Source organism: Lontra canadensis, unplaced genomic scaffold, assembly GCF_010015895.1.
Source record: "Lontra canadensis isolate GAN:19392208 unplaced genomic scaffold, GSC_riverotter_1.0 scaffold23, whole genome shotgun sequence".
In the NCBI taxonomy this organism is placed as follows: Eukaryota; Metazoa; Chordata; class Mammalia; order Carnivora; family Mustelidae; genus Lontra; species Lontra canadensis.
Window position 1 is genome coordinate 18,159,555 of NW_022631017.1, and position 25,689 is coordinate 18,185,243.

At 35.5% G+C, this 25,689-nt stretch overlaps 1 protein-coding gene across 2 annotated transcripts in view; it reads right to left on the reverse strand.

The window, feature by feature from the left end:
* TRDN (triadin) overlaps window positions 1-25,689 on the reverse strand; it is a 391,390-nt gene that overhangs the window by 318,280 nt on the left and 47,421 nt on the right. For both annotated transcript variants that reach the window (XM_032862438.1, XM_032862437.1), the window contains exon 2: window positions 19,338-19,547. In XM_032862438.1, coding sequence (XP_032718329.1) covers window positions 19,338-19,547 — 210 coding nt within the window. The remainder of the gene's footprint in view (window positions 1-19,337; window positions 19,548-25,689) is intronic.

Consider the following 25,689-nt stretch of genomic DNA (forward strand, 5'->3'; position numbering starts at 1 on the left):
ACTCTTAGAACTTTATTTATGTTAATCCACATTTCCCTTTCAGTAACCCAATGAGGGAGCTATATTATTTTATCTCTCTTTCAAATATAAGAAAACTGAGATTTTGCTATATTGTTATCAACAAACAAACAAAGATGTGAATTCACAATTGGTTGTAGAGTCAGATAGTCAATGAGAGATTCTGGGAGGGGTTTTCGTGATGTTAAAAGGGGAAACAAGGACTTTGTTGCATGGGAACAAAAAGCCTAGAGCTGTTGTAGCCACCTTATAACCATAAAGACAGCTGCTGATTCACTGAGGAAGACAAAGGTTAAAAAATGGAAGAATTTGAGTCCATATGACATTGCTGATGCATTGAATTATCCAATCTTGGAATAATGGCCCTACTTCTAGAGCTTCTGTTATGTGAGATAAGAAGTGTTTCTCAGTGTTCAAGTCACTTTTAATTGTATCTTATATTTCTTACAGAAAAATATACCACCAGATGCAGGGGAAACTGCTCTAGGCTCCTTATGGTCAGAAATTAGATTCTTGGCACTGATAAAAGAGTGCCAAGAGAGGCAAGAGAGGCAAGGAAAAGTTTAAAGTTAAATACAGTTTTTATTGGTCCTCTGTCTTTGAAGCCAAACTATACAGATACTTAAGTTTCTAAATGGGAACATACATGGGATATTAACATTAGTCATTTTCTCTGCTTTCCTCCTAAAGAACCAAGTCAATGTTTTCACCATTATCCTTAACCATCAGTCTTACATTCTTTAAGGTATATTAGACTCTTCTTTACCTTTCAAATCCTGATAAACATCAGCAAATAAAAGTTATAAGCTTGGGTTCTGAGCTCAGACTGACAGCATTCAACTTCAGGCCTCCCACCTCATGCCATACCAGGCCATATTGGAAGCAGAGACAGAAGGAAAAATAGTAATAATAATCCTGTCTTTATTTAAAATCTTGGTATTTTGTTCATTGCAGACTTTTGCATTAATTTTGAAATTTTAAATATCTCATTAAAGAATCATGCATCTTAGTTACTGAGTTTTTCTAAGTCCTTACATTTTGCACCCAATGTGAGGGCGTCACTCACCTCACTCTAGTCCTAGTCCTCCCCCCACGGATATCTGTATGTTTTTGAGAGGATCAGCTTTTTTCCATGTCTATTAAATTCATTGATGCTGTTGCTTTTCCAAAGTCACTCTTCTACAGTCACCCCTTCATGCCTGTTATCTTTATATTCAGCCTTCTTATATTCCATATACCCAGTTCTGGCAAATAGTATTATACAGTGGGAAAAAATGTTTTTTTCTGTTCTTCAGTTTGCTGAACTGCAAAAGGACAGTAAGAGTAATAATACTAACAAGATTGTTGTGATTATTATATGAGATAATACATTCAAAGCACACAGTATGGTGCCTGATTACTAATAAATGTCAACGTGGAGAAACAAGCAAGATTGTCTTTGAATCTTGAATGAGCCAGAGGTTTTATTTTTGCTTGTTTTTTTCTTTTTCTTTCTTTCTTTTTTTTTTTTTTTTTTTCTTTTTTCAGTTTTCTAGCTGGGGCAGAGGCTTTCCCTCCCCTTAGCAACAAGCTCTGTGTATGACCTCAGCTTCAACTCAGGTCTCCACATACTGCACCACACTCATTTCCATATCCCTCTACATCTCTGAGTCCTAAATTCCCACTGCATGGTACCCATTCCCAAATGAATTACCCTCAACTATAGATTGCCCCATGCATATCTTATCAGAGGAAAGAACATCTCAGAGGTGAGGCAGATTTGCTCATCTGCATTTGTCGAAGCCATTCCAAGGGATGGTGATTGAATAGGAATCCTAGGCATCTTCTGACCCTTTTGCCCATGAGTCTCTGCCTGCACCAGATGGTATTTACTGAACTTCACTCAAACTCCCTGTATATAAACTCCTTGGGGTAAAGAACCTAAGACAGAGTAAAGGAAATAGTAAATGTTATCAATTCAGCTTTTAGAGCCATTTAACTCAAACATTATGGTGGTGCTCCATGAATATAGACTGTTACAAATATTGTCTTGTGATCATTAGGACTCATGAAAGAACTAGTGACTGTCCCTTACCTCCCAGGAAATATTCACATTTAAATATTTGGATTTAAACTGAGGTAAGGACTTTTCAAAGTGTCACAAATGCTACCCCAATTAGAAAAAATTCAATTTGTATGTATGTTGATATGTGTACTTTGAACATAGGAGCACCCAAATGAAATTGACTAGGAAATAGATTCTTCTCTCAAGACAATTATTCAGGACTTACTATGTACAATATCCTATCCTGATATAATCAACCTCGTGCTGCCACTTACGGGCTTGCTATACAAGTGTTTCTAATTTTGATATGTGAAGAAAACTCTCTGAAAATATATAGTAGCAATTTTCCAGACCTAAAAAAAATTCCAATTTTAAGTGACTGGTTTCTCCATTCTTATTGTAGATAAGTGCTGGAATACTCTTGCTTCTGTTAGTGAAAATTTGATCAAGTGAAGAAAAATATTAGCAAATCATGCATCATTTAATATGCTCTGAGCATATGACAATTCTTACTTGAAGTACTGTGAAAATTACTCGGTCTTTGTTCAGGGTAAACAGAATTCTCTAGAACTTAACCAGTGCCAAACAGAGCTTCAGATGTGTTTCTCATTCCCATGCTACCCCCAAGGATGGGAAGAAGGGAACATAAGTAGGTAAAACAAGTAAAAAGATAAAAAGATATAGATGTTATGTTAGTATATGCAGAAAGCAATGGTTGTCTCCTCTGTGTTCTTAGGTTTCTTATAATCAGAAATGCAACTGAGAGAATACAAATTCTTATTAAACATTTTAGACTTGAGGTTTGACATAATTTATAATAATCAACAATTTTTTAAAGATGTAAGGTTAAAATCCTGATTTAATTTAGCTTATTTTTAACCAGAACACATTTGTAGTGGAAAGCACTCAAAATGAACTTAATAGCCTTCTGAGTCTTCAGGCCCCAGAGTTTCCAGCATTGACAATGCTAAGTACAGATACTTAAGAAGTTACAAACAAGAATACATGCTTTTATATCCACTTGTTAAGGTCAGTGTCCTTATCAAAGGGACATTTACTCAAGACATTGTGCTTTAAAGCATTTTAGGATCAGTCTTAAGTAACTTTCAAACAATTTCTCATGGGTTAGACCATTTAACTTAAACTTGGTTGAACTCAATGATGTCAGAACTGCCATCTTTAATTTTTATCATCACAATAGAAGGGCTTTCAATTTCTTATACTCCCTTATATGCCTTTTTTCTCCCATGAGTTTATGGTTTTCTTATTCTCTAGTTCACTTCAAATGAAAGTAAAGCCAATATGTGAAAAATATAACACATAAAAGAAAGTCAAGAATTCAGGAAATGTTTGAAATAGCACATGTATTCCTCCATAGTTAATCTCTAAGGTGTATTTATATCCTGCCGATGGAAGTTTGTAAAAGACACACTAATTTGAATTCCAAATCTTCCCATTATTTTCTATTGTAAATTCCTGGAGGATAGCTATATTTTTGTAAGGTTCCTTCAGTTCTGAGACAACACTTGATATTTTTTTGTACCAGAATAATAATAATCTGTAAAAACTAACATAGCTTTTCCTTTTTTTCTTTAAGAGAGAGAATGGGTTGGGAGTGGTGCGGGGAGGCAGACAGAGGGATTGAGAGTCTGAAGCAGGCTCCCCACTGAGCAAGGTGCCCTATGCGGGGCTCAATTCCATGACCTGAGATGATGACCTGACCCAAAATAAAGAGCCCATGGCTCAACCAACTAAGCCACTGATATGCATTGCTAACACAGCTTTTTAAAAGACAGCTTTTCCACCCAAGAAATATTTTAAGAAGGGCTCATTTCTTAATATCCTCTCTTTAAATCCAAGTATAGTATTCCTTTAATATGATTTCCATTGTTAAGTGTTTGCCTTCTGCTCAGGTCATGATCTCAGGTCCTGAGATCGAGCCCCGCATCGGGCTCCTTGCTCAGTGGGGAGCCTGTTTCTCTTTCTCCCTCTTCCTGCCGATCCCCTTGCTTATGCTCTTTTGCTCTTTCTCTGTCAAATAAATAAATAAAATACTAAAAAATTTAAAAATTAAAAAAATGATTTTCACTGAAGAGTTCATTGGAGTGGAACTGCCTAACTAATAAGGATTTGGGAAGAATAAAAGTGAAATATTAAAATGGAGAGATAGAGGCCAATGAACATTGAATTCAGCTGCTATAGTATAGGCTTTGCATTGGATACTTCTGTTGCAGTATATAATAACATTTCAAGGATCTCTGCATGGACAAAAATGTGGAATTCAAGGTATGTTGAAAATTTTCTTGGAAATTGAATATATAGGTTAAAATAATTTTTTTTGTATTTATTTAACACTTTGTGATTTAAATAAGAAATTGTAAATATTAAGTCAACTCATTTGAGACTGGATAATTAAGTTATGAAGTAACATGATATTTCTATAGAGCATCTTTCAGATGCTTCTATAAAGAAAATAATATGATGAAAACTCATTTTGCTCTATTTAAATGTGTGCTTTCACAAATGAGTGATAACTATGCTATTGCCATATTCAATAATATATATTTTAAAAATAGGATGTTTAAAAAGTTGTATATAAGCACCTGCCCTGAATTTCATAAATGATGCATCCTCAAAACCAATTTTCTCTGAGTAACTTTCCTCCAATTGGCTCTTTAACATACAGACGATTTACAGAGGTTGAAATTCCCTTGAACTTGCTATCCTTACCCTCAATGAACAGTCCTCAAAATAGTGAAATGGAAACTTGGATTCATGAAATTCCCTGGTACTTCCTTTAAAAAAAAAATATTTTATTTATTTATTTGAGAGAGAGAGAGAGAGAGCTCACAAGCAAGGGGGAAGGGCAGAGGAAGAGGGACAAGTAGACTCCCTGCTGAGAAGGGAGCTGGATGCTGGGCTCAATTCCAGGACCTTGGGGTCATATCCTGAGTCAAAGGCAGGGGCTTAACTGGCTGAGCCACCCAGGTACCCCTTCCCTTTGTACTTCTAATACTAACTGCACTATGAGACATCTTTACTTATGCAGGTGGAGTTAGGTTCTGAAGGCAGAAGAAGAGCCCGTTGGGTCAACATATGGACATAAAGTAGAGGGAGCAAGGAAATCCAGAGCCTGGGAGGGAAGAGATGAGATTCATGAGAACAAACTGGAAATTGCATCAGTCTTAGGACCTCTAAAACTCCCTCTCCAAAGAGAAGAAGGTGTCGACCTTATCATGCTAAAAGTGCACCTATGCCAGAAGTGAAGAAGCTGAAGAAGGATTTGTCAGGAGCTGGAGCTGCTGCAGGAGCAGCTGCTGTCCCATGCAGGCAAGGTGAGCCAAGGGATCGGGACAACATGCATACTCATATTTAAAGGAAGACATTTAAAAATTTTAATAGGGGAATAATAATAAAAAGATTTGCAATTTTCATTCTGGCCTCAGAATGAAAAGGAGACAGAGGCAAGATTATAGGCAAAAAGAAAATACATGGCTAATACAACAATCTTGAGGAAACCAAGGCAGGAGTTCTAGAAATAAGGCACAGAGTGCAGAACAGAACCAACAGATGTTTAAAAGTTAAATGAGTGATTTTTGATCACTGAGTGTTTATGGATAGTGGGGAAAGAGGAAAGCTTACAAAGAGTCCCATGTTTCTGACTTAAAAACCTGGAAAATGAACTGGACTTAAAATCTAGGAGGCAGGCCTGGAAAGAAACACAACTACCTCCGGCAGGAATCTTGAGTTTAGTGCTTCAACTTGATGACCTCATGCAATTAGAAAAATTGGAGAGAGATTGAGGTTAAGGATGAGGAAAATAAAAATGCTTATGAGATTCATTTTTCCTTCAAAATAAAAGTAGTTTTACTGACTCTCATGGTGGGAAGAATGTATTTTCTTTAAAACATACCTTATGTGCTTCGATTGTTTAGAACTGTGTCACTGCTTTTATCCTCTAAACCTTACTGTCTCGCAATTTTAGAAGATTGGTCCTATTATTAAACTGAGATCCATATATTAAAGATAAGTAGGCTAAATATGATGACAGCTTGCATATCACTTGTTTGGGTAATGCAAAGTCATTGCAACTGAAGCAGTGGAACAAGGTGGTAATGTCGGATGGGGGCAAGAAACAAATAGTGCCAAAGAAGAGAGTTACAAAAGTCCTAAGAAGATAAGGTTTTAGTAAGGATGTGACTGTCAATAGCTCTATTGCTAAAGGTTTAACTAAGATGAAGATGTAAAGTGTGCAAGTTGTTCACACTTAAGTTCACAATTTGTTGATTTGTTCAATGTGTTCATTAAGAAGTCAAGTGTGTATTTGAGACATTTTAGCAGAGTGATAGAATAGTTTCAGATCATCTCTTAACAGAGGGGTTTGTTTAGAGAGAGAGAGAAAAAAAAAGAGGACAGTAGCTAAATAGAGATATAGGGAAGTAAGGAAATTTGTTTTTCCAAGTTTAGAAAACCAATAAACACTCGTGGTAAAGGAGGGAATAGACGAGGAGATTTTTAAGATACAGGAAGGAGATGGCATTTACATTTAATACATTTAAATTTAATACAACAATCTTGAGGAAACCAAGGCAGGAGTTCTAGAAATAAGGCACAGAGTGCAAAACAGAACCAACAGATGTTTAAAAGTTAAATGAGTGATTTTTGATTACTGAGTGTTTATGGATAGTGGGGAAAGAGGAAAGCTTACACAGAGTCCCATTTATTATTTAAATGTAAATAGTATTTAAATGTACTAACGTTGAAAAAGTACCTTTGAGGTTCTTTCCTTCTATACACACCCAGATACACATATTCCCTCAAAAGTAATGAGCCCATTTGAAAAGCCAAATCTTCCTGGGGCGCCTGGGTGGCTCAGCAGGTTGGGTGCCTGACTTTTGGTTTTGGCTCAGGGCATGATTTTATGGGTTTTGAGATTGAGCCCGGGAGTCCACTTGAAGATTCTCTCCCTCTATCTCCCTTCCCTTTCCTGCTCTTTCTATCTCTCTCCTCAAATAATAAATACATCATTTAAAAAAAAAAAGCCAAATCTTCCTGAAGCAATAAATCCTAATTTGAATTAATTAAACAAGGAAGTCATTAGACTGAAATGGTTCTAATGCTTTAGCAACCAAGATGAGCACACCCAAACCTAAAATGGTAAATGCCTCAAGGTTAAGAAACCAAAACCCAAGGACAGCCAATCACAGTCAACCAGCCTTTACCAAATAAGGTGAAGGCTTAGCTATAGCCCATCAAGTAACTGCCTTGCTTTGATTCCACTTCTTTTCTATGAAGGTCTTCTAACTCCTATAGGCAGAGCTTTCATAACCACTTTCTGTTTGGTGCTGTCTGGTTCCATTTAACTTTTCTTCAAAATCATAACATGCTGAATATGCCCCAGTTTATCTTTTAACATCCTAGATAAATATATTTTCCCAAACCATTGTCATTTTCTCTCTGCATCTTCTTTTCTCTTCCTCTCTGTCTGGCTATCATTTCTCTCTCCGCTCTTTCAGATCTCTGGAGACTACTAGTATGATATTACAATAATCAGGCCCTCTCTCTTTTTTAGTGATAACCATGTAAGAAATAAAATAAAGGTCAGACACAAAGCTTTTGAAGTACATCAGACTCTAAAAGATAAAACTCATGTGATTTACCATTTTGAAAAAATAAAATACTTGCAGATGTTAGATATTTAGATGCTTTTAAACCAAAGCAAAACTAGGATCCTGATTTAAAAGCACTTTTGGTAAGCTAATTGTTTTATCAACTGCACAAGGAAATGACTGTCACTTTTCTAATCTACATTTGAATAGTCACTGTAGCTCCAATCCTTGCCATTCAAAATCTGAGGCATGGGCATTTTCCTTCTGCTTTTTAACATTTTCTCAATTCAAATTTTCCATTACTCATCTTTACTATTAACAGATTTCAGTATTTTAGAAATGTACATTTGTATGGAACCCTAATGAAATTAAAGACAAGCAACTTTAGTTAAAATTACGTGGCTATTTCAACATTTAATAGTTTCATGGCAATGTTTCTAAGTCATTCTTTGCTGTTCCTCAACTGTAACTTTTTGAGGCAATGAGGAGTGCTACTGAATGCAAATAGATGTGCACTTCACCTCTCTTTCCCAATATGACCCCAATCAACCAATTTTTTGCTGGCAAAATTCTGTTGCAAATGTTTAAGCCTGGAATAGTTCCAGCCTACTGGAGCTAGACCCATGTCAAATAAAGGGCATTTTATATTCTAAAACAAAATTACAAACAACTTCTGGCTCTTTTACCCATGTCAAGTATCTAAATAAAATGAGTGAATCTTATTATACTTTCATCAATGAGCCTAGTGTAAATGCTATTATATTAATTGAAAAACTAGTTTGCTTTCCCTTTTTTCAAAAAAAAACCTTAAAAATGAACACAGTTTCAATATAATATTATCAAGTAATAGAAAAGCAAGTTTTCTGTAGATTTACAGATTTCCATAGATTTGTTTCTAAGCTAGCATTCAATGGAATTAATTTTCTGGTAGCATAAGAATAGTCAAGATATCACAGTACTCCAGTTGGATGGTTTACTTGGATCGTTATATTACAAACAACAGAACAGTGGAGAAGGGACATATTAGATTTGGGATTAATATAGCAGTTAGCATATCAGGACTAATTATTTAATAAACATGCATTTGGTGAGTCAAGGTTTAGTTTTGAAAACTCTTGACTGTGTTATCAGTCTCTTTAGCTCTTCTATTGCTCAGTATTAGCTGGAAATGATTTTGAAGTTCTTCTTACCACATTAAAATGTAGTATGTAGCGCCATGAATTATGTGCTTACTATATCATATAAGAGTATCAAACCCTTTCAGAATTGCTGGAACATGGCCTCAATGTTAAAATAAAATAGAATACTTTAATCATTGGGTTTCTTTGTTGTAATTGCTAGAATCTATGTATATTCACATGATATTTAAAAATTGGAAATCAAGTAGTCAATTCATCTTTTTGAAACATGCCTATTCATCTTCTTGAAATATTGAAATATGCTTAAGGTCATGAAGAACCAATTAAAATAGTACTAACTACAATTTATTTAATAATGACCATATGCCATTCAAAATTCCAAGTGTTTTGTATGTATTAACTTATTCAAGGTTCATAGGGCCATATGAAGCAGATATTATTATTACCTAGAGAGAATGAAGGAATTTCCCCCAAGATTACACAGCAACTGATCGATAAAGCCAGGATTCTAACCCCAAATTCTAGCCTCAGAGCTTGCTTTCAGCTGCTTTGGTTCTGGTCTTGAAGTCCATGTGTTCTTTTGTTTATTACACTTTCGTGTCTTTGCTCATTTTTCTTTTTTTCTTTGTTTGCTCGTCAGATATGCTTAGCAAATAACTTCTGTTTAGATCATACAAAGTTTATTGAACAATATGTGTCAGGTGGTAAACAGAGCAGCAGGATTATTAAAATGAATAAGGCAATCCTTTCCTTTGAGATGCTTAAAGTCCAATCAATGAAACAGACATTTTAAAAAGTATTTTAAATGTGAATACTAACATTATCAGTATCGTCATAAACTAATATTTTACAAAGAAATACTATGCTCATTACTCAGTATTCAGAGTGTAAAAAAATGCTATCACCCTTTCCTTTATTTATTTCCTTATTTATTCATTCATTCTTTCACCTAAACATTCATCCAAATGTTTGTTGAACTCATATGTTATGCTAAACAATTCTAAGCACTTGAAAAATCAAGTAAATGAAATAAAGCCATTTCCTTACAAACCTAACAAATCAGTGGAGAAGAGAGATTTTAAATAAATAATCACACCCTGCGGCGGCTGGGTGGCTCAGTCAGTTAAGCCTCCAACTCTTCATTTTGGCTCAGGCATGATCTCATGGTTGTGGGATGGAACCTCACCTCAGGCCCTGTGCTCAGTGCACAGTCTGCTTGCCTCTGCTCCTCCCCCTGCTCTCTATCTTTCTCTATCTCTAAAATAAATAAGTAAAATATTTTAAAAAATAATCACACCCAGTTAAATATGTACAACTTGTAAATATATACTTTGAGAAAAGAGTAAGTAACATAATGAGGAAGTATAACAAAGTGACTTGATTTACACTGAATGTTCAGGCAAGGTTTTTCCTCAGGAAGTGAATTTAAGCATAGCACTGAAAGATGTATAATGGCTGATCCATCAAAAATTTGGGTGTTAACAGATGGTATGATTTATAATTGTATCCATCTACACGGATACATTTATAAATGCAACATAAGGCCTCATTTGGTAAGGTTCAAATGAGTGGTATAGAGCACTGGTATCCAACTTCGAGGTTTTTTGACCTTGAAATTCACCACCAGCAAAAACCTGGAACCCAACATCAAACTGCCAACTTATTATTTTATAGAAGAATGTCATTTAAAAACAGTGACAGAAATAATATCTGTAATTATCATCCTTTCCTAAGAGAATTTTAAGACTAAAAAATGTAGGCACCATAAAATTAAGACTACTTCTTTAAAATAAATAACTTTTTCTTTATCTTTTTTTTCTCATTTCATGAAGAAGCAACAAATTTCAATTAGTATCTGGAAATCACTAGACTAAAGAAACTTCTGCTTCTTTGATGTGTTTATAAGCAGACTGGATTTGGATAATGAAATCTGTCCTTTTAGATGTAGGAACCAAGAGGACCAAACAGGCCTGAGACATTGAACAGAAAAGTAGGATTTGAGATAAGACTTGAATCAGAATAAGAATCACACAAAATGTCAACTATACTTGAAAACTCAGTGCACATGAGAACTGATAAAGCCTAAAATGTTTCATTTACTGTCTCGGTCTTCCAAGTCTCCTAAAATGTGATAACATATTCATATACAGACAGTAACACAGACATCTCTCTACACACACACACACACACACACACACACACACACACAAATATACATATATACATAACCATTAAATGTTAAATTTATACATTCTGATTGGCTTTGGGTCTTCCCTGAATCATTTTACTCCTCTAGACTCACAGCCCTACAAACAGTGCACCTGCTTAACTGGGCTAAGTGCCAGAAAAAAAAAAATCAGGGAAATTAATTTCCAAGAGCAGTAGATAAATGGCACACCTCATTAGAAAATCTATTTAAAAGGCACATCAGGAGATGTCTGCAAGACTTTCATAAGAAATTGATGCTTCCTACCATCATGTCCTTGCTGGCTTTCTTCTCACATTACTGATCTTCCTTCCCCGTAATAAGATTCAAATTCAAGTAATGTTTAATGAGTGCCTCCTATGTACCAGGCACGTATGTTTTACATAGATTATCTGATCTAATTCTTACAAAATTGTTTTGAAATAAGTATGTGGAACGCATGCAAAAACTACCAAATGTGCTTCTTTGAGACCTCCTGGTACAGCCATATAATGATTTTTCTTTCTTATGGATAAAGAAGCTAATAAATTATGACCCTTGTTCCTAGGCAAGAAAAGCCAAGAGTTGGGGCACCTGGGTGGCTCAGTGGATTAAGCCTCTGCCTTTGGCTTGGGTCATGATCTCAGGGTCCTGGGATTGAGCCCTGCATGGGGCTCTCTGTTCAGCAGGGAGCCTGCTTCGCCTTCTCTCTCTCTGCCTGCTTGTGATATCTGCCGTCAAATACATATATAAAATGTTTAAAAAAAAAAAAAAGAAAAGTCAAGAGTTATTACAACTTATTCCTGTACCTTCTGACCTAGAGGAAAATCATTAATATCTACTAGTGCCTGAGTTTGTAGTGATCTCTTAAGAAATCCTATTTTTTGCATTTATTTAAGAGAGGAAAAAGTCATCTCTTTTTAAATAAGGCAAACAAGTTTGTAAGGAATTCAACCAAAGCCCACACATTCTGATCCTGTAAGAGTTATTAAATCATCAGGGCACCCCTCCGTTTTCTGAAAGAGCTTCCCGGCTGAGTCTGCAAAAGCTTGGGGGCAAGGCCTCCAGCAGCCTTTATGATCCTCTGGCCTCAGTTAAAAACAAACAAACAAACAAACAAACAAACAAAAAACCATTGCGCTGCATTAATCACTTAACCAGCACCACCACCCCAACTTGACCTTTCTGAAGACTCTCATCTTCCAGGAAAAAAGAACAGGCAAGATGGATAATATCTGGGTGGTCAGAATCTTAGTTTCTGCTTGTTGTCCTGAGGGAAGTATTAACAGCTCTCATTCTCACTCTCACAAGTGTCCTGTGTTAGATAAGTCACATACTGTCATTCTGTGTGGTGGCTTTGTATGCTCTTAAATCACTAAAGTGGAACTACATTTCCCAGAATTCCCTTATGTGTAAGGTCTGGGTAACAGTTGGGCACAAGAGAAATTTGCATGAGCTTTAGAAAGCCAAACAGAAGGATTAGCCTTTATTTATTCTCTGAAGGTTGATGTAGGGCAGGTGCTGTTGCCGCTCACACACATTATCACCCATATGCTGGCTGACCTTGACAGGTGGCAGCAGCCGGCCTCATGTTCTCCTGTTCCCACTAGACTGCCTCCTTCAGCATCTCCAAATCCTGGCCAGGTGCTTGTGCAGTTCCATGGTGGGAGGCACCAATTTATCTTGAGCTCATCCACATCATTGTAATTTGAGGTGGTGAGAGTCAAATAAGTGTTCCAATCTGTCCTTGTCAATTCCAGTTTGTCCTTAGTCTCCCCTGTTCTATTTCCATCTGCCCTTTTCAATGATGGGGTTCAGGACATGCTTCCCCAAATACGGCACCTTGGCATATTGACTGTTTTCAGCTGGAAGAATTTGAGAAATGACATATGCAGGAAGGACTTTCTGACATTCCCCTGAAGCGGGTCATAAAACTCTCGTGAGGAAGGTGTCCTCCCTAAACCCAAAGGAAAGGAATATCATTTCCAGGATGCCCAGAGGAATCTGAATGAACAGCCCTTGCTGTTTCCCTCAATTTATGACACTTAGCTCCTACTCTTTTTGTCCTATCACACTCCACCCCCCTCTTTCCCCTTTTCATTAAACCTAGCATAAAAATGCTTGGGCTTAACTGCTTCTTAAGGTCTTCCTTTCTTTATGAAGGCTCCTGTGTCTCATAAAACTTACCTTAAATAAATCTGAATGCTTTTCTCTTGTTAATTTATCTTTTGTTAGAAGGGTCCTGACCAACATTTTAGAAAAGTAGAGAAAAAAATGTATTTTTAAGAAGGGTCCTGACCAACATTTTAGAAAAGTAGAGAAAAAAATGTATTTTTAAGAAGGGTCCTGACCAACATTTTAGAAAAGTAAAGAAAAAAATGTATTTTTCCTCTCCTATACCAACTTCCAGTTTACTGACCCATGACCTAGTGCCAGAAACACTTCAATAGCCCTACCTAGACTGCTAATCAGCTCCCATGAATGCATAAGCCATACATTAAATCTTCTATTCTTTATCACCATAGTGACTCTACTCTACTCTACTCCTAGTGATCAAATTCTGACAGATACACCATATTATTTTTGGATAGTGTTTGAACTTTATTTTTAGGAAGAAATGAAAGGTAGGTGGAATCTCTTTTCTAGTATCTGGTTTTGGTATTTTTTGTTTGTTTGTTAGTTTGTTGATGTCCTAAAATTTGTCTCATTTGATAGGAAGCGGCAAAGTCACAAATTTTGGTGAAAGCAAGGTGCTATTCCCATTTGACAGGCAAGGACACCAAATTCCTAGTCATGTTACCTAGCTCATGTTATAAAGTTGTAGAGTGAACTCATGTCTCCTGAAAGAAGCACATAAAAGCCAATGCTATGTATGCCTCACAGGTAGATTATTTGGGTACAGCAATTCAAGTTCAGAAAATTAGGAAGTGTGAAGTTTGCCTAGAAAAGAATCATTCTTTTCATTCCAGTACAGTATTTACTTATAGATTTTCATTTCTCTATGAACAACTCCTTAATGCCTTAAAAGTGTTTACCTACTTTTCTAAAGTGCCGGAGAGTAATTTAGAGCCCAGGGACAGCTGCCCTGTCTGGTCTTCAGAGTTATTCTCAGTATGCTTTCTTTTATCACTAGCCTTGTATTAACAATACATATTTAAAAGACATTACGTAGTACAAAAGATTCATCATAATAATATTAATCCTTAGTAAATATTTGAAATGTGTAAATTAAAAATAATATTATAACATAAGAGTACCATTTACATTTTGACACTCTTATTGAAGCAAAATTTTTTTTTCTGTAAAGAATCAACATAAAAAAGGTAGGTTAGAATTTACTAAATGGAGAAAAGAAGTGAAAATTTTAATATGAGTATATATATCCCATGGAACCAATGATCAATATGAGTTACAAGTTTTATGCTGTAATTATACAGTCATTGAATTTATATTATTTTGGTTTCAGAAAGTGTACATTCAAACCTGAATGAACAAAAGGTATTTGAATTTCTTATTTGAAGAATTTATATATTTCTTCTTTAGAATTTCAGCCTTGTGATTTTTTTTTCATCAAATTCATTAGAAAGTTATCTTCCTAGATGTGTCTCATGATACCAATCATCCCAATACATCACTTTTCTTTTTGCACCTATTGTAGTTACAATAACTTTTTGCCAGTATTGGATGGCATTTCCTTTTATCTAAGTATTTATCCGAATATGTACAGCTTGGCAAAATAATTTTTTTAAGAGTAGAATAGGTAGAGTGACTCCATCTTGGTTAAAAGCCATTTTGTTGTTTGTACAGTAAAACTTAAACTGACCCTGCCCCCCTCACCCCAGAGAAACTTACTTAGAAGCAAGTCTGGGAAACCAGTAAAATATGGTCAGCTAGTTCCAAATAACAGAGCCCAGAGTACAAGGCCAGGTTGGCCAGTTCTTGATAACAGAGCCCAGAATACAAGGATGAGTCGGGCCAGGTGGAGACATCCAATCAGTAAGAAACACACATACTTTTCCCCTAACCACCAAAGAATGTAAACCCCACCATTTGGGTGCCAACCTTGAGCACCAGTTCTGACCAGAGTAATAGGTTAGGTCAAACAGTTACTATAGGGTAAATTGTAATTCAGTTGGCCACCTGCCTGTGACCTACATGACTACAATCTCACTGGTCACCTATGTGTGGCCAGACTTTTACTCTATAAAAGGTAGTCTGTAAGATGGGGAGGGGTCGTCCTCTTCGGAGGCAGCCCTGACCAGTCAGTCAGTGGATTCTTGAGCCTGTAAGCTGGGGGTGGTCTCTCTCTTCAGAGAGGGCCCTGGCCGGTCAGTCTGACTTCTAATGCTTAGCATAGAATAGAGCTTTGCATAACTTTCACCTTGTCTCAGTCTCGTTTTGTTTAATAATGGACCTACCAGTAGCCCCCTTCAAATTGGTCCCCAATGATCATTGCCTGCTGGTATTCACACCATTATGTAGTCTCTTAGGACAACAAATGTGGTTGACCTGCGCAGCCACAAGGATTTTGCAGAACTGATGGTATATGATTTTCAACTCTAGGTCATAAGAGGATTTGTGGCTTCTTTCTTGTTCTCTCTTGGATCTGAGAGTAGTCAATTGTCATGTTGTGAAGACACAGCAGCATTAACTTGACAGCCAAATGAATGAGACATAGTGGTTCCACTACCACAGAAAATCTTTCAGATATCTACAACGCCAGCCAACTTCTTTACTACAACCTCAAGATCTACCCAAAGCCTTTCCCAAACTCCTGACCTGAAAAAAATGTTTGGCATAATAAACATGTATTGTTATTTTAAACAACTTATTTTTTTTTTTTTTAGATTTTATTTATTTATTTGACAGAGATCACAGTAGGTAGAGAGGCAGGCAGAGAGAGGGGAGGAAGCAGGCTCCCCAAGGAGCAGAGAGCCTGATGTGGGGCTCGATCCCAGGACCCTGGGATCATGACCTGAGTCGAAGGTAGAAGCTTTAACACTCTGAGCCACCCAGGTGCCCCTTAAACCACTTTTTTTTGAAGTAATTTATTATGTAGCAATGGATGACCATTATAAAATATGACAAGTAACATTTCATCTGATAAACATATTTTATTATTTTTAATTCTGATTTTATTAAATGTATTTATTAATTTTTAAAGTTGGTCAAAGAATGCATAAAATAAAAATTTTATTATTTTTCTTCATAATGTAAAAAAATTATTTCAAAATAAAAATTTCAAGATTTGTATCCCATAAGAAATGGTTAGCAGAAAACTTACTACATGACAGGCACTCATGTACAGAGATAAATAAGCCAGTCCCTTCCTCAGATAAATTTAAGTTTCTGAGTGAAACAGATAAGTAAAGAGATACTGATAATACAGTGTGTTAACTGCTGTTAATAGAACTACCCATAAGGTACTAAGGGAATGAAAACACAGTGCAGTGAATTTTTCTTAGGAATTCTGAGAAAGTTTCACCAAAAAACGGAGTAAGTCTGGAAGGATGAATTCATCCTTTAAGAAAATGGAGGAATGAGGGGCACCTGGGTGGCTCAGTGGGTTAAAGCCTCTGCCTTCGGCTCAGGTCATGATCCCAGGGTCCTGGGATTGAGCCCCACAACAGGCTCTCTGCTGGGCAGGGAGCCTGCTTCCCTTCCAATCTCTCTGCCTGACTCTCTGACCACTTGTAATCTCTGTCTGTCAAATAAATAAATCTTAAAAAAAAAAAAGAAAGAAAGAAAATGGAAGAATGAATCTCTACTAGTGATATTAATATTTTTACACTGCTTGTCATAAAGCAGGTTCTGTTCTAAGCACTTCAAATATATTCACTTCCATAATTCTCTTAACAATTTTATTACATAGGTCCTATTATTGTCCCTACTTTATAGGTGATGAAACTGAGGCAAAGAGAGGCTAAATGATTTACCCAATATCACACAGGTAGGAAGTTGTAAGATCTGGATTTAATACCAGGGAAATCCAGCATCAGAGTTCACATTTTTAACTAATTTATTACACTTTCTTATTGGGAGGGTGGAGTGGGGAGAGGATGGTATGAGCAGAGGCGAGGAAGGGTGAGAATTTATGTATTGTTAGGGAAAGAAAGCAGGGAAAAGCAATAGTAAGGATGGCTGGAAAACAGGTTGCATACACTGAATTACATGATAAAAAGAGAGATCTAAGCCAAAGACTTGAGTTTCATGCCAAGGAATTTGTACTTTGGCAATAGGAAATACTTGGCAAAATTTATGTTTTATGAAGATACCTTTGGAGCAAGAGTAAAGGGGAGAGACTCGATGAAGGAGACAAGAAGATATTGAATTAGTGCCCTCAACAGAGAATCAAGGTCTGAAATGTAATAACGGAGACAGCGGTAACCAGAGAAGGGAGGGGATTCATGAGACATAAGAGTCAGCTGGCATTCAGCATGGTGATTGATCATGTCCAACAGATTTAAAAGATGACTTGCAGGTTTCTTTCTGTGGGGAAGGGATAGATGGTTAGGTCACTAATAAATATAGGAAACTGATGGAGGAGGCCTCATACAGAAGATGTGCCTAATAAACACTCCTTGCAAAAAGAAATAAAGTAGCAATAATACAGAGGCTCTTTTTCCCCCATGAGATGAAATGCCAGTAACATAGGCATTATCAATAACACCTAATTACAGTAGTCCAAGGAAACTCTACCATGGATTGTAAGTGTGTTTTACATTTAAGTAATCTGATCTGAAAGTCTAATTACAAGTAGCTGCTCATTTTATAAGATAATTAAGAACAAATTCCTTGCAACAGTAATTTCTGTGGTGTACTTACTAAATTATTAACTTTATAAATATGAGATTTCACAAGCAATTCTTAAAATATATCTATTGTAAAGCTTAAAGAACTATATTTTGCAATCATATTTGGTTCCAAAATGTAAATGAATGAAATTCTAGAAAAAGAAAGAATAGACAAAATATCACCACTCATAAAGGCTCAAGGGAAAATCATCAAGAATCATGCAGCCAAGTTTTCACTTAAAACTCTAGGTCTTAATTTTATATTACGGCCATTTCAATTGTATATCCTTTTAAAAGCCTCCATTACACAGTATACCCAGAGTATTACTTATTTAGAGAAGAGGTTCACAGTTCCGGATAGTGTTTTTATTTTGTTGACATCATGAGACTTATCTCTACCCGAGAGATAATGCTCACTTTAGCACAGCTACTAATGGTATTGCAGGAGGAATCATCTCAATAACACTGCCACGTCAATAAACACAAATGATCCCGTTCTATGGATTTGCAATATTAATACTTATATTTCTTTTAATGTAGCCATTGCTTGGCATATATACTAGGTTCTTAATAAATAATTACTAAAAAAGCATAATACCATAATAAGAAGTAGAGAGGATTCCTGACTGTACAGAATGCAATTTATGATATTTATAGTTTCCAGGTCTACTGATTCCACTCCCTTTGGAGAAAGAAAATGGGAAATGGGGGTGGGGGTGAATGGTGCAAATATGTAGGAGCACATTAAGAGCTTAATGAAATGGTTTTGCTTGTGGTTAAAAAGCATACATTTATTCATTTACTTATTTAATATTCATTATACCTCTGACTGAGTCCTTCCCTTAAGGAACTCACAGTCAATAGAGCATGTCAGGTGTGGAAATAGACAAATATAATTTTAGAAGTGTCCAAATACCTTAAACAAAGTAATAAACGGTATACTCAAAGAGTGAATATACCATAATGAAAATCTGTCTTTCCTCCCTTGGCATTATTCCTGTTTTACTCCAAACCCATAAGAACACATGGCCACTCAAGATGTAGTATCTCATTACGAGTAATTCTGGGAAAATCCTTTTCACACTCTTTATTTTCGGGAACTCAAAATAGGATGTTTTGATGGGAGGAGCAAAGAGAATTTCTGGAAAGCAAGCTTGGAGCCAGATGGTAGAGGGACTTAAAAATGTTTTACACAATTTCCCACTTGTCCAAAAGTTTTTTATTTGGTTTGGTTTGGTTTTAAACTGTTAAAGTCCCTGTTCCCAAACCAAATCTCCACCAAACTTTTTAATCATTATCTTCATGGGACTGTAACATTCAACTTGTGTTCGGCATTACAAATACAGAAATATATTTCATTTGAAATCACTGACTACAACACTCAAAGAAGAATAGAAGGAAATGGGGAAGAAGGAAACCAGACACTGACATTCTCTCATGTTTGCGGGGAGCTTTATTTCTCCCAGGAAGATGAGATGGAAAGAAACAAAGACGGGAGAGAAGAACGTTGTTTCTTTTCTTCTAAAACCCACATTTCACAGACCTTACCTGAAAAGTTTTTGTAATCCACTAGGTCAAACATAACAACAGCAACAGCTGACCATGTGATTATCAGAGCAATGACCAGAAGCCAGGCTGCTGGGGAGCTGAATGTTGTCACTATGTCCTCTGTGACCGTCCTCTTCAGCACTTTTCCAGGGGATTTGGGCACGGATCCATTTTTGCTGTCAATCACAGTTGTGGTAGTAGATGCATTTCCTAATCAAACATTCAGAAAGAGAAATTACAATTTAGAACTTCATGTTAAATGTTGGTGACCAAAAGAACACACAGATTATGTAAGTATTTTTAAATTGTTTGTACCATTTTCTGTAGTAGAGCACACCTCCTTAGTGGCAGGGCCAAACTTCCTGCCCACTACCCTAGTATTTACCTCCACTCTGAAATCCACATGCCCTAGTGATTAGCATTCCTCCTCTCCTAATCTCTGTAAATAATACCATGGGAGTCACCAACTTTGTCAACACCTTCAATCATTTTTACTTCTCCCTTATCACCTCCTATATCCACTACCATCAAAGGCAATGGAGTTTTTGGTCAAGTTGTTTTTTAACACCTTGTTCCTTTATTTAGGTTCATATGTCAGTTCTGAATGCAATAAAAAATGTTTCCTCTGGGGAAGAAACAAAATCAATGATAAAGTAGTTCAAATGGATAAAATCCTTTTTGGAATCCTGGTTTAACTGTGCAATTGACCCTTCTATTGACACCATTCATTTTTTATTTGTGAAGGGGCACAGAAGATCTAAGTGATCTTCTGTGGAAAGATGTTGGAAAATCTTATTATATTCAGTAAACATTTTTATTCCTGCTTTCAAGGGTCTACATGTTTATGGGAGAAAATTCAAAAAATATTTAAAAATAGCAAAATAAATAATCTCATGATCCTGAAACAACTATTAAGGTGTTGTTCTACTTATACCTACTTTTCTGTACATACAGATAGGTATACAAACATGTTTTATTTGTTTTTGAAGTCATCATCACTCTTTCCTTTATATTTTATTCTAGGCAATATATAATAAACAAGCTCTCTTGCCATATGTGTTCCATAAAATACCACTTATGTGACTGCATGGCATGTCACTTCATGGCTATGCATAATTTAGTCAAAAAATTTTCTACCTTGGGACATGGCAGAGTTTTTCTCAGAACATTAATAATTTTTATGTTAGGGAATTTCCTAAATATAGAATTTCTTAGACAAATAACATCACTTTTATATCTTATGAAAGTACATATATGTATTTGAAAATTGGTATATTTTTGAAATTTTTACGTGCTAGGAATCTGTTTTCTTATCCTCGACAATACTGGGTATTACCAGTGTTCAAACTATTTGCAGTCATGCAGAAGGAAAATTCTGTTTCTTTTGTAACTCTTTGATTACTAGAGATGAGCTTTTTGTATACTTGTTTTCCCTTTATATATTTTGTCTTGTGAAATTTTTGGTTTGCTTTTCTATAAACGACCTCCATTCGATGGTTTAAAAAACTGTACACACATATACATGTACCCGATCATAAGTATGTATATTTTTAAATACATGTATATGTGAATATACAAATATCTTTGTTTATGCATGTATATGTATTTATACATATTTATACTCATTGCAAGAGTGTAGATATGTATGTATATACACAAACACACATATATGATAGTAAAATTTTATCTGATCTTAAGTTGCAGCTTTATCCCTCAACTGTTTAACTCTTTTTTTTTTTTAACATTTATTTTATTTATTTGAGAGAGAGAGGGTGGAGCCAGGGTGGGGGAAGAGCAAGGGAAGAGGGAGAGAGAAACTTAAGCAGACTCCATGCTCAGTGTGGAACCTGACACAGGGCTTGATCTCACCACCCTAAGATCACTTGTGCTGAAATCAAGAGTAGATGCTTACCTCTTTATTTTTGTGGCATTTTTATATACAGAGGAACCACTTAAAATTTTTGTAGCTCTTTCATTTTATTCCTGCAAAGTTGCTGCCTTTGTATGATTAGCAAGCCCCTCTCAATGGAGACTAGGCATATCTGATTATATTGACAATCCTGGACTCACAGGAAGTTAACTCTAGGAGTAACTTAGAAATCATCTGAAACAACTCTATCATGTTACATTTAAGAACAATTCAAAACCATCCAGAATAGTCAAGTGATTCTCACAGTATTTTCAATCCCAAATTATACAGATATGTATTGAATCCTAAAGAGAAAAAATATCTCTAACAATTCCAATATTTTTTTCCAAAATAACAGTTTAACAATATATTTCATATATTTTAAATACAGGCTACATTATTGAAAATAATTTAAGAATTACATATCAAAAAAGGAAATTTTTATTAATCATCTTCTAATATACATAAATGTCTTTTTTTTTTCTTTTTTTGAGAGGAGCAGAGGAAGGGGGGTCAGGGACAATGGGAGAGGGTTACAGAGAATCTTAAGCAGATTCCACGCCCAGTGCAGAGCTGGATGGGGCTCGATCTCACAACCCTGAGATTGTGACTTGAGCCAAAATCAAGAGTCTAACACTTAACCGACTGAGCCACCCAGGAATCCAACAACTAACCATTTTTAATTTTAGTTTTTACCTCTAAATTACATTTCAAATTTAAAAAACTACAAATTTTCATACTCTTTTGACACTTGGCACAAAATAAATTTCACCTAACCAGAAAGATTACTTGTAGTTATTTTAGAATGTGCTAAATAATAGCTGAAAGGTTTTAGTATTTTCAAACTGAAGGGAATTCTTTGTATTACTTGAAGGTCTCAGAGTGGAATTAAAGTGTTCCTTTCAATCTTTCAACCTCTTTCTTTACCTTACACAACTCTTCCTTTCAGTTAGGTGTAGTTTTTTCATGGAAACAGTAAAGCAAAACAGGTCTGCCACAGGTTTTACAGTCAGGAGAGGCTAGGATTAACTCCATGGCTAGAAGGTCCCTATGGCTCCTCACCTCTGAGTGAAAAACCTCTATATCTGAGGAATGAGGCTGGTAAGACTTGGCTTACAGGTTTATGATTGTGGATAAATAAATCATGTCAATTGCTTGGAAAATTTCCTGCTACATTGAGTTATTCAATAAATGAAAATACAACAGCTGCTAAAATATCTCTTCATTATTATCAACATCATGATCATCATTATTCCTATGGCCACCTCTGTGGCCAGTACAACTATTACTAAAATGGCAAAGAAAGACCAGGAGGGCAAGATTAACCTCAGAAATAGTAGTGGAAGTTGAAAGACTAATTCTTCAATAAATGCAGGCATTTGTTTCCATTTAACATGTATGTAGCCTAAGGTGTTTTCAGGGAGTCAAGATGGGATGTTATGACGCCTTCAATGACTTCCTAATCAACTAATTTCCTTCTTGTAATACATAAGAAGGACACATAGTGTAATTTATTCATATTAATGGAGACTGTCTTGCCCTATCAACAAACCAAGAGAGATGATCTGTAAGAAATAAAATTACTTTGTTGCAATACAAATGTTTACAGTGTCAAGGGATTTGTTAAAAGAGAAAGACAAATTTTGAATCTTCTAACAGCTGTGTATATGGGGTGTTTAGAGTTTGAGTCCAGTTCATATGAAAATTTTTAGTTATTGGGGGAAGAAATGAAAATACTGCATGCAAAATTAAGTGCTCTAGTTAAGTGTTACTTTTTAAATGTTTATCAATAAACAATTATATACTTCTATTGATAAAAGTAAGTGTCATAAAATCTGATCACTGATTAGGAAAAAGAAAATCAAATACATTCAAGTGTATGTATTAGTAGGTATTAATAATAACCAGACATAACTAGTACAAGCATTTTTAGGTAACACTAGTAAATCTAGCCCCATATTTTTAAGAGATTAAAAAGCTGATAAGGCAAATAGTGGTAAAATGAATTAAGATTTTGAAATAATTTTAGGTAGAAATTAACAATAGCATAAACAAATCTCCTTTCTTTTCTGAAAATCTATGCAAATACATATCCCAAGTTCATGAACCCAATTTAGCTGAAATGATAGCAAGATGGAAAAATACCTTTAAAAAACAGATTTCACAACTGTACTTGAGATGGATCTCAAAGAAGGAAAAATTAGAACGACTTCATATCATATCCTTTCATTGATTTTTGTGCCAAATTCCCATCACTTCTAATGGCAGTTCTGAAAATGGATGAAGGATAGGAGTGCTTCAAAGTGCAATTTAAGATCCAAGTGGGGCTATGAGTGAATCAAACCTTTGGAATAATGATTTGCAGGAGAGTAAGTGAATTACAAGTGTGTAGGAGAGGCCACCTGAAAGTTAATATGTTGCTAATCTCCAGTTTTTAAATCTCTGGAAGACTTCCCACTACTGCTAGATGGAGAACACCAGAAGAATTGCTTTTGCACTTCAGATTCACTTCAGTGAACTGGGTGTGGGGTGTATTTCTGCAGACAATATCATACACACCTACTTGGTATCTTGAAACCAAAAGAACACATCTATTGGGATTTGATACAAATTAGTCAAATCCTGGTCACGTTTTCCTTTTTCCGGGTCACATGTTTAAAAAACTAAAAAAATTTCTAAAGGGACAAGAATTTCTATACTTTTTTTTCTTTTTTTATCAGAAAAATGAGAAACCATATAAATTCAGAAAGCAATGTAAATTCAGTGTTAAAGTGAGAACTTTCATATTTAAAAGAACTGATATTATTATGAATCCCAAATTTTATTTCACCTTATAATTCTGACAAAACAAATATGGTACAGTTTTTTTTTTTAAGATTTTTTATTTCTTCATGTAACAGAGAGAGAGATCACAAGTAGGCAGAGAGGCAGGCAGAGAGACGGGGGGGGGGGGGAAGCAGACACCCTGCTGTGCAGAGAGCCCGATGCAGGGCTTGATCCCAGGACCCTGAGATCATGACCTGAGCCAAAGGCAGAGGCTTAACCCACTGAGCTACCCAGGCACCCAATATGGTACAGTTTTTAAAATTGATAAAAATGTTAACACTAAATGATTTTTTAGATTTTTTTCCTGTATGTTTTTGTATTCACATCCTCAAAATTTCCACTTAAAAATTAATCAAGACTCAAAGATGTTGAAAATACATTCTGTGTATCCAACTCAGAAGGCAAAACTACAAGCAATTTGAAAGTAATCTGAAGGTTATACTGCTTATGGAAAATTATGTGTTTCCTTTGTTACGGAAACATACTAAATTGTACCTTTCATTTTCCATTCAAATTTACTGCAGAAGCCACACAAAGCCAAGAGGAATAAAATTGAGGGGAAATATAAATTGCCTTCTCTGACAGCTGGTCAAGAAATATGTGAATAACAGAGTGTGTAATCTGAGATTATTTAATGTTTGAGAAGTACTTTGAAGATGACAAGAGCTGGTTATTGATATGGTGGGGAAAAATGAGAGGTAAATATTAATGAGAAATTCGACATGGGCAATGCTCCTGAGAAGTTGGCATCTCAGAGCATCTAGGATATGTGGCAATATTTTCCATGCCTACTTTTTAATTCCATTCCTTCTGATTTCATACAAATTGTTTTGTATGAAATACAGAAAGCTAGAATCAGCTGCAAAAGAGGTGGGGATCTGGCTAAAAGACCCTGTGACTCTGCCCCATAACATAAAACTAGGGGCTGCTTATGTAGTGATTCCAAAGACCCAGATTCACAGTTGGGTTAGGCACTGAAGGCTAAATCACAAGCCTCCTAAAAGAAGTCACTTAACCTCATCATGCCTTATTAATCAGATCAAACTGCCAAGTACACTTGCCTATTATTATTCCTAGGGGAAACTGACAATACAATCTCTTCCAGGATGCTCAGGAAAGCCCCTATATTCTAGAATGGTATAAATAAAATATCACATTCTCATTACATAAAAGCATTAATTATGAATTTTATATTTTCCTATGTGATGTGGTTTATGGAATACTCCAATGCTGTATTTTTCCTTTGAAAATCTGAGAACAAAGGACAGAGAAGGAGTATATACTAACAGTGATAATGTAAAAATATGTATTACTCCAAAATTATATTAAGAATGTAATTCCCAATTACAAGAATGACCTCTACTATATTTAGATGTTCTAGAAAACACATGTAAGTAAGAATTTTCGAGAAACTTCGCTAAAAATATCTTTTGGCAAATAAAGTTGAAAAATGAAAAATCCATCTTTTATCAATCCTGGTGTCTGCAGAATGTCTATGTATCACATAGACATCTGTGACAATTAAATTATGTTTTTCTAGAAGTATATATAAATCGAATGAAAATAGATTTTGAGAGGCAAGATAAACCATGACAATTCACAAAAATGGCCTTTGTC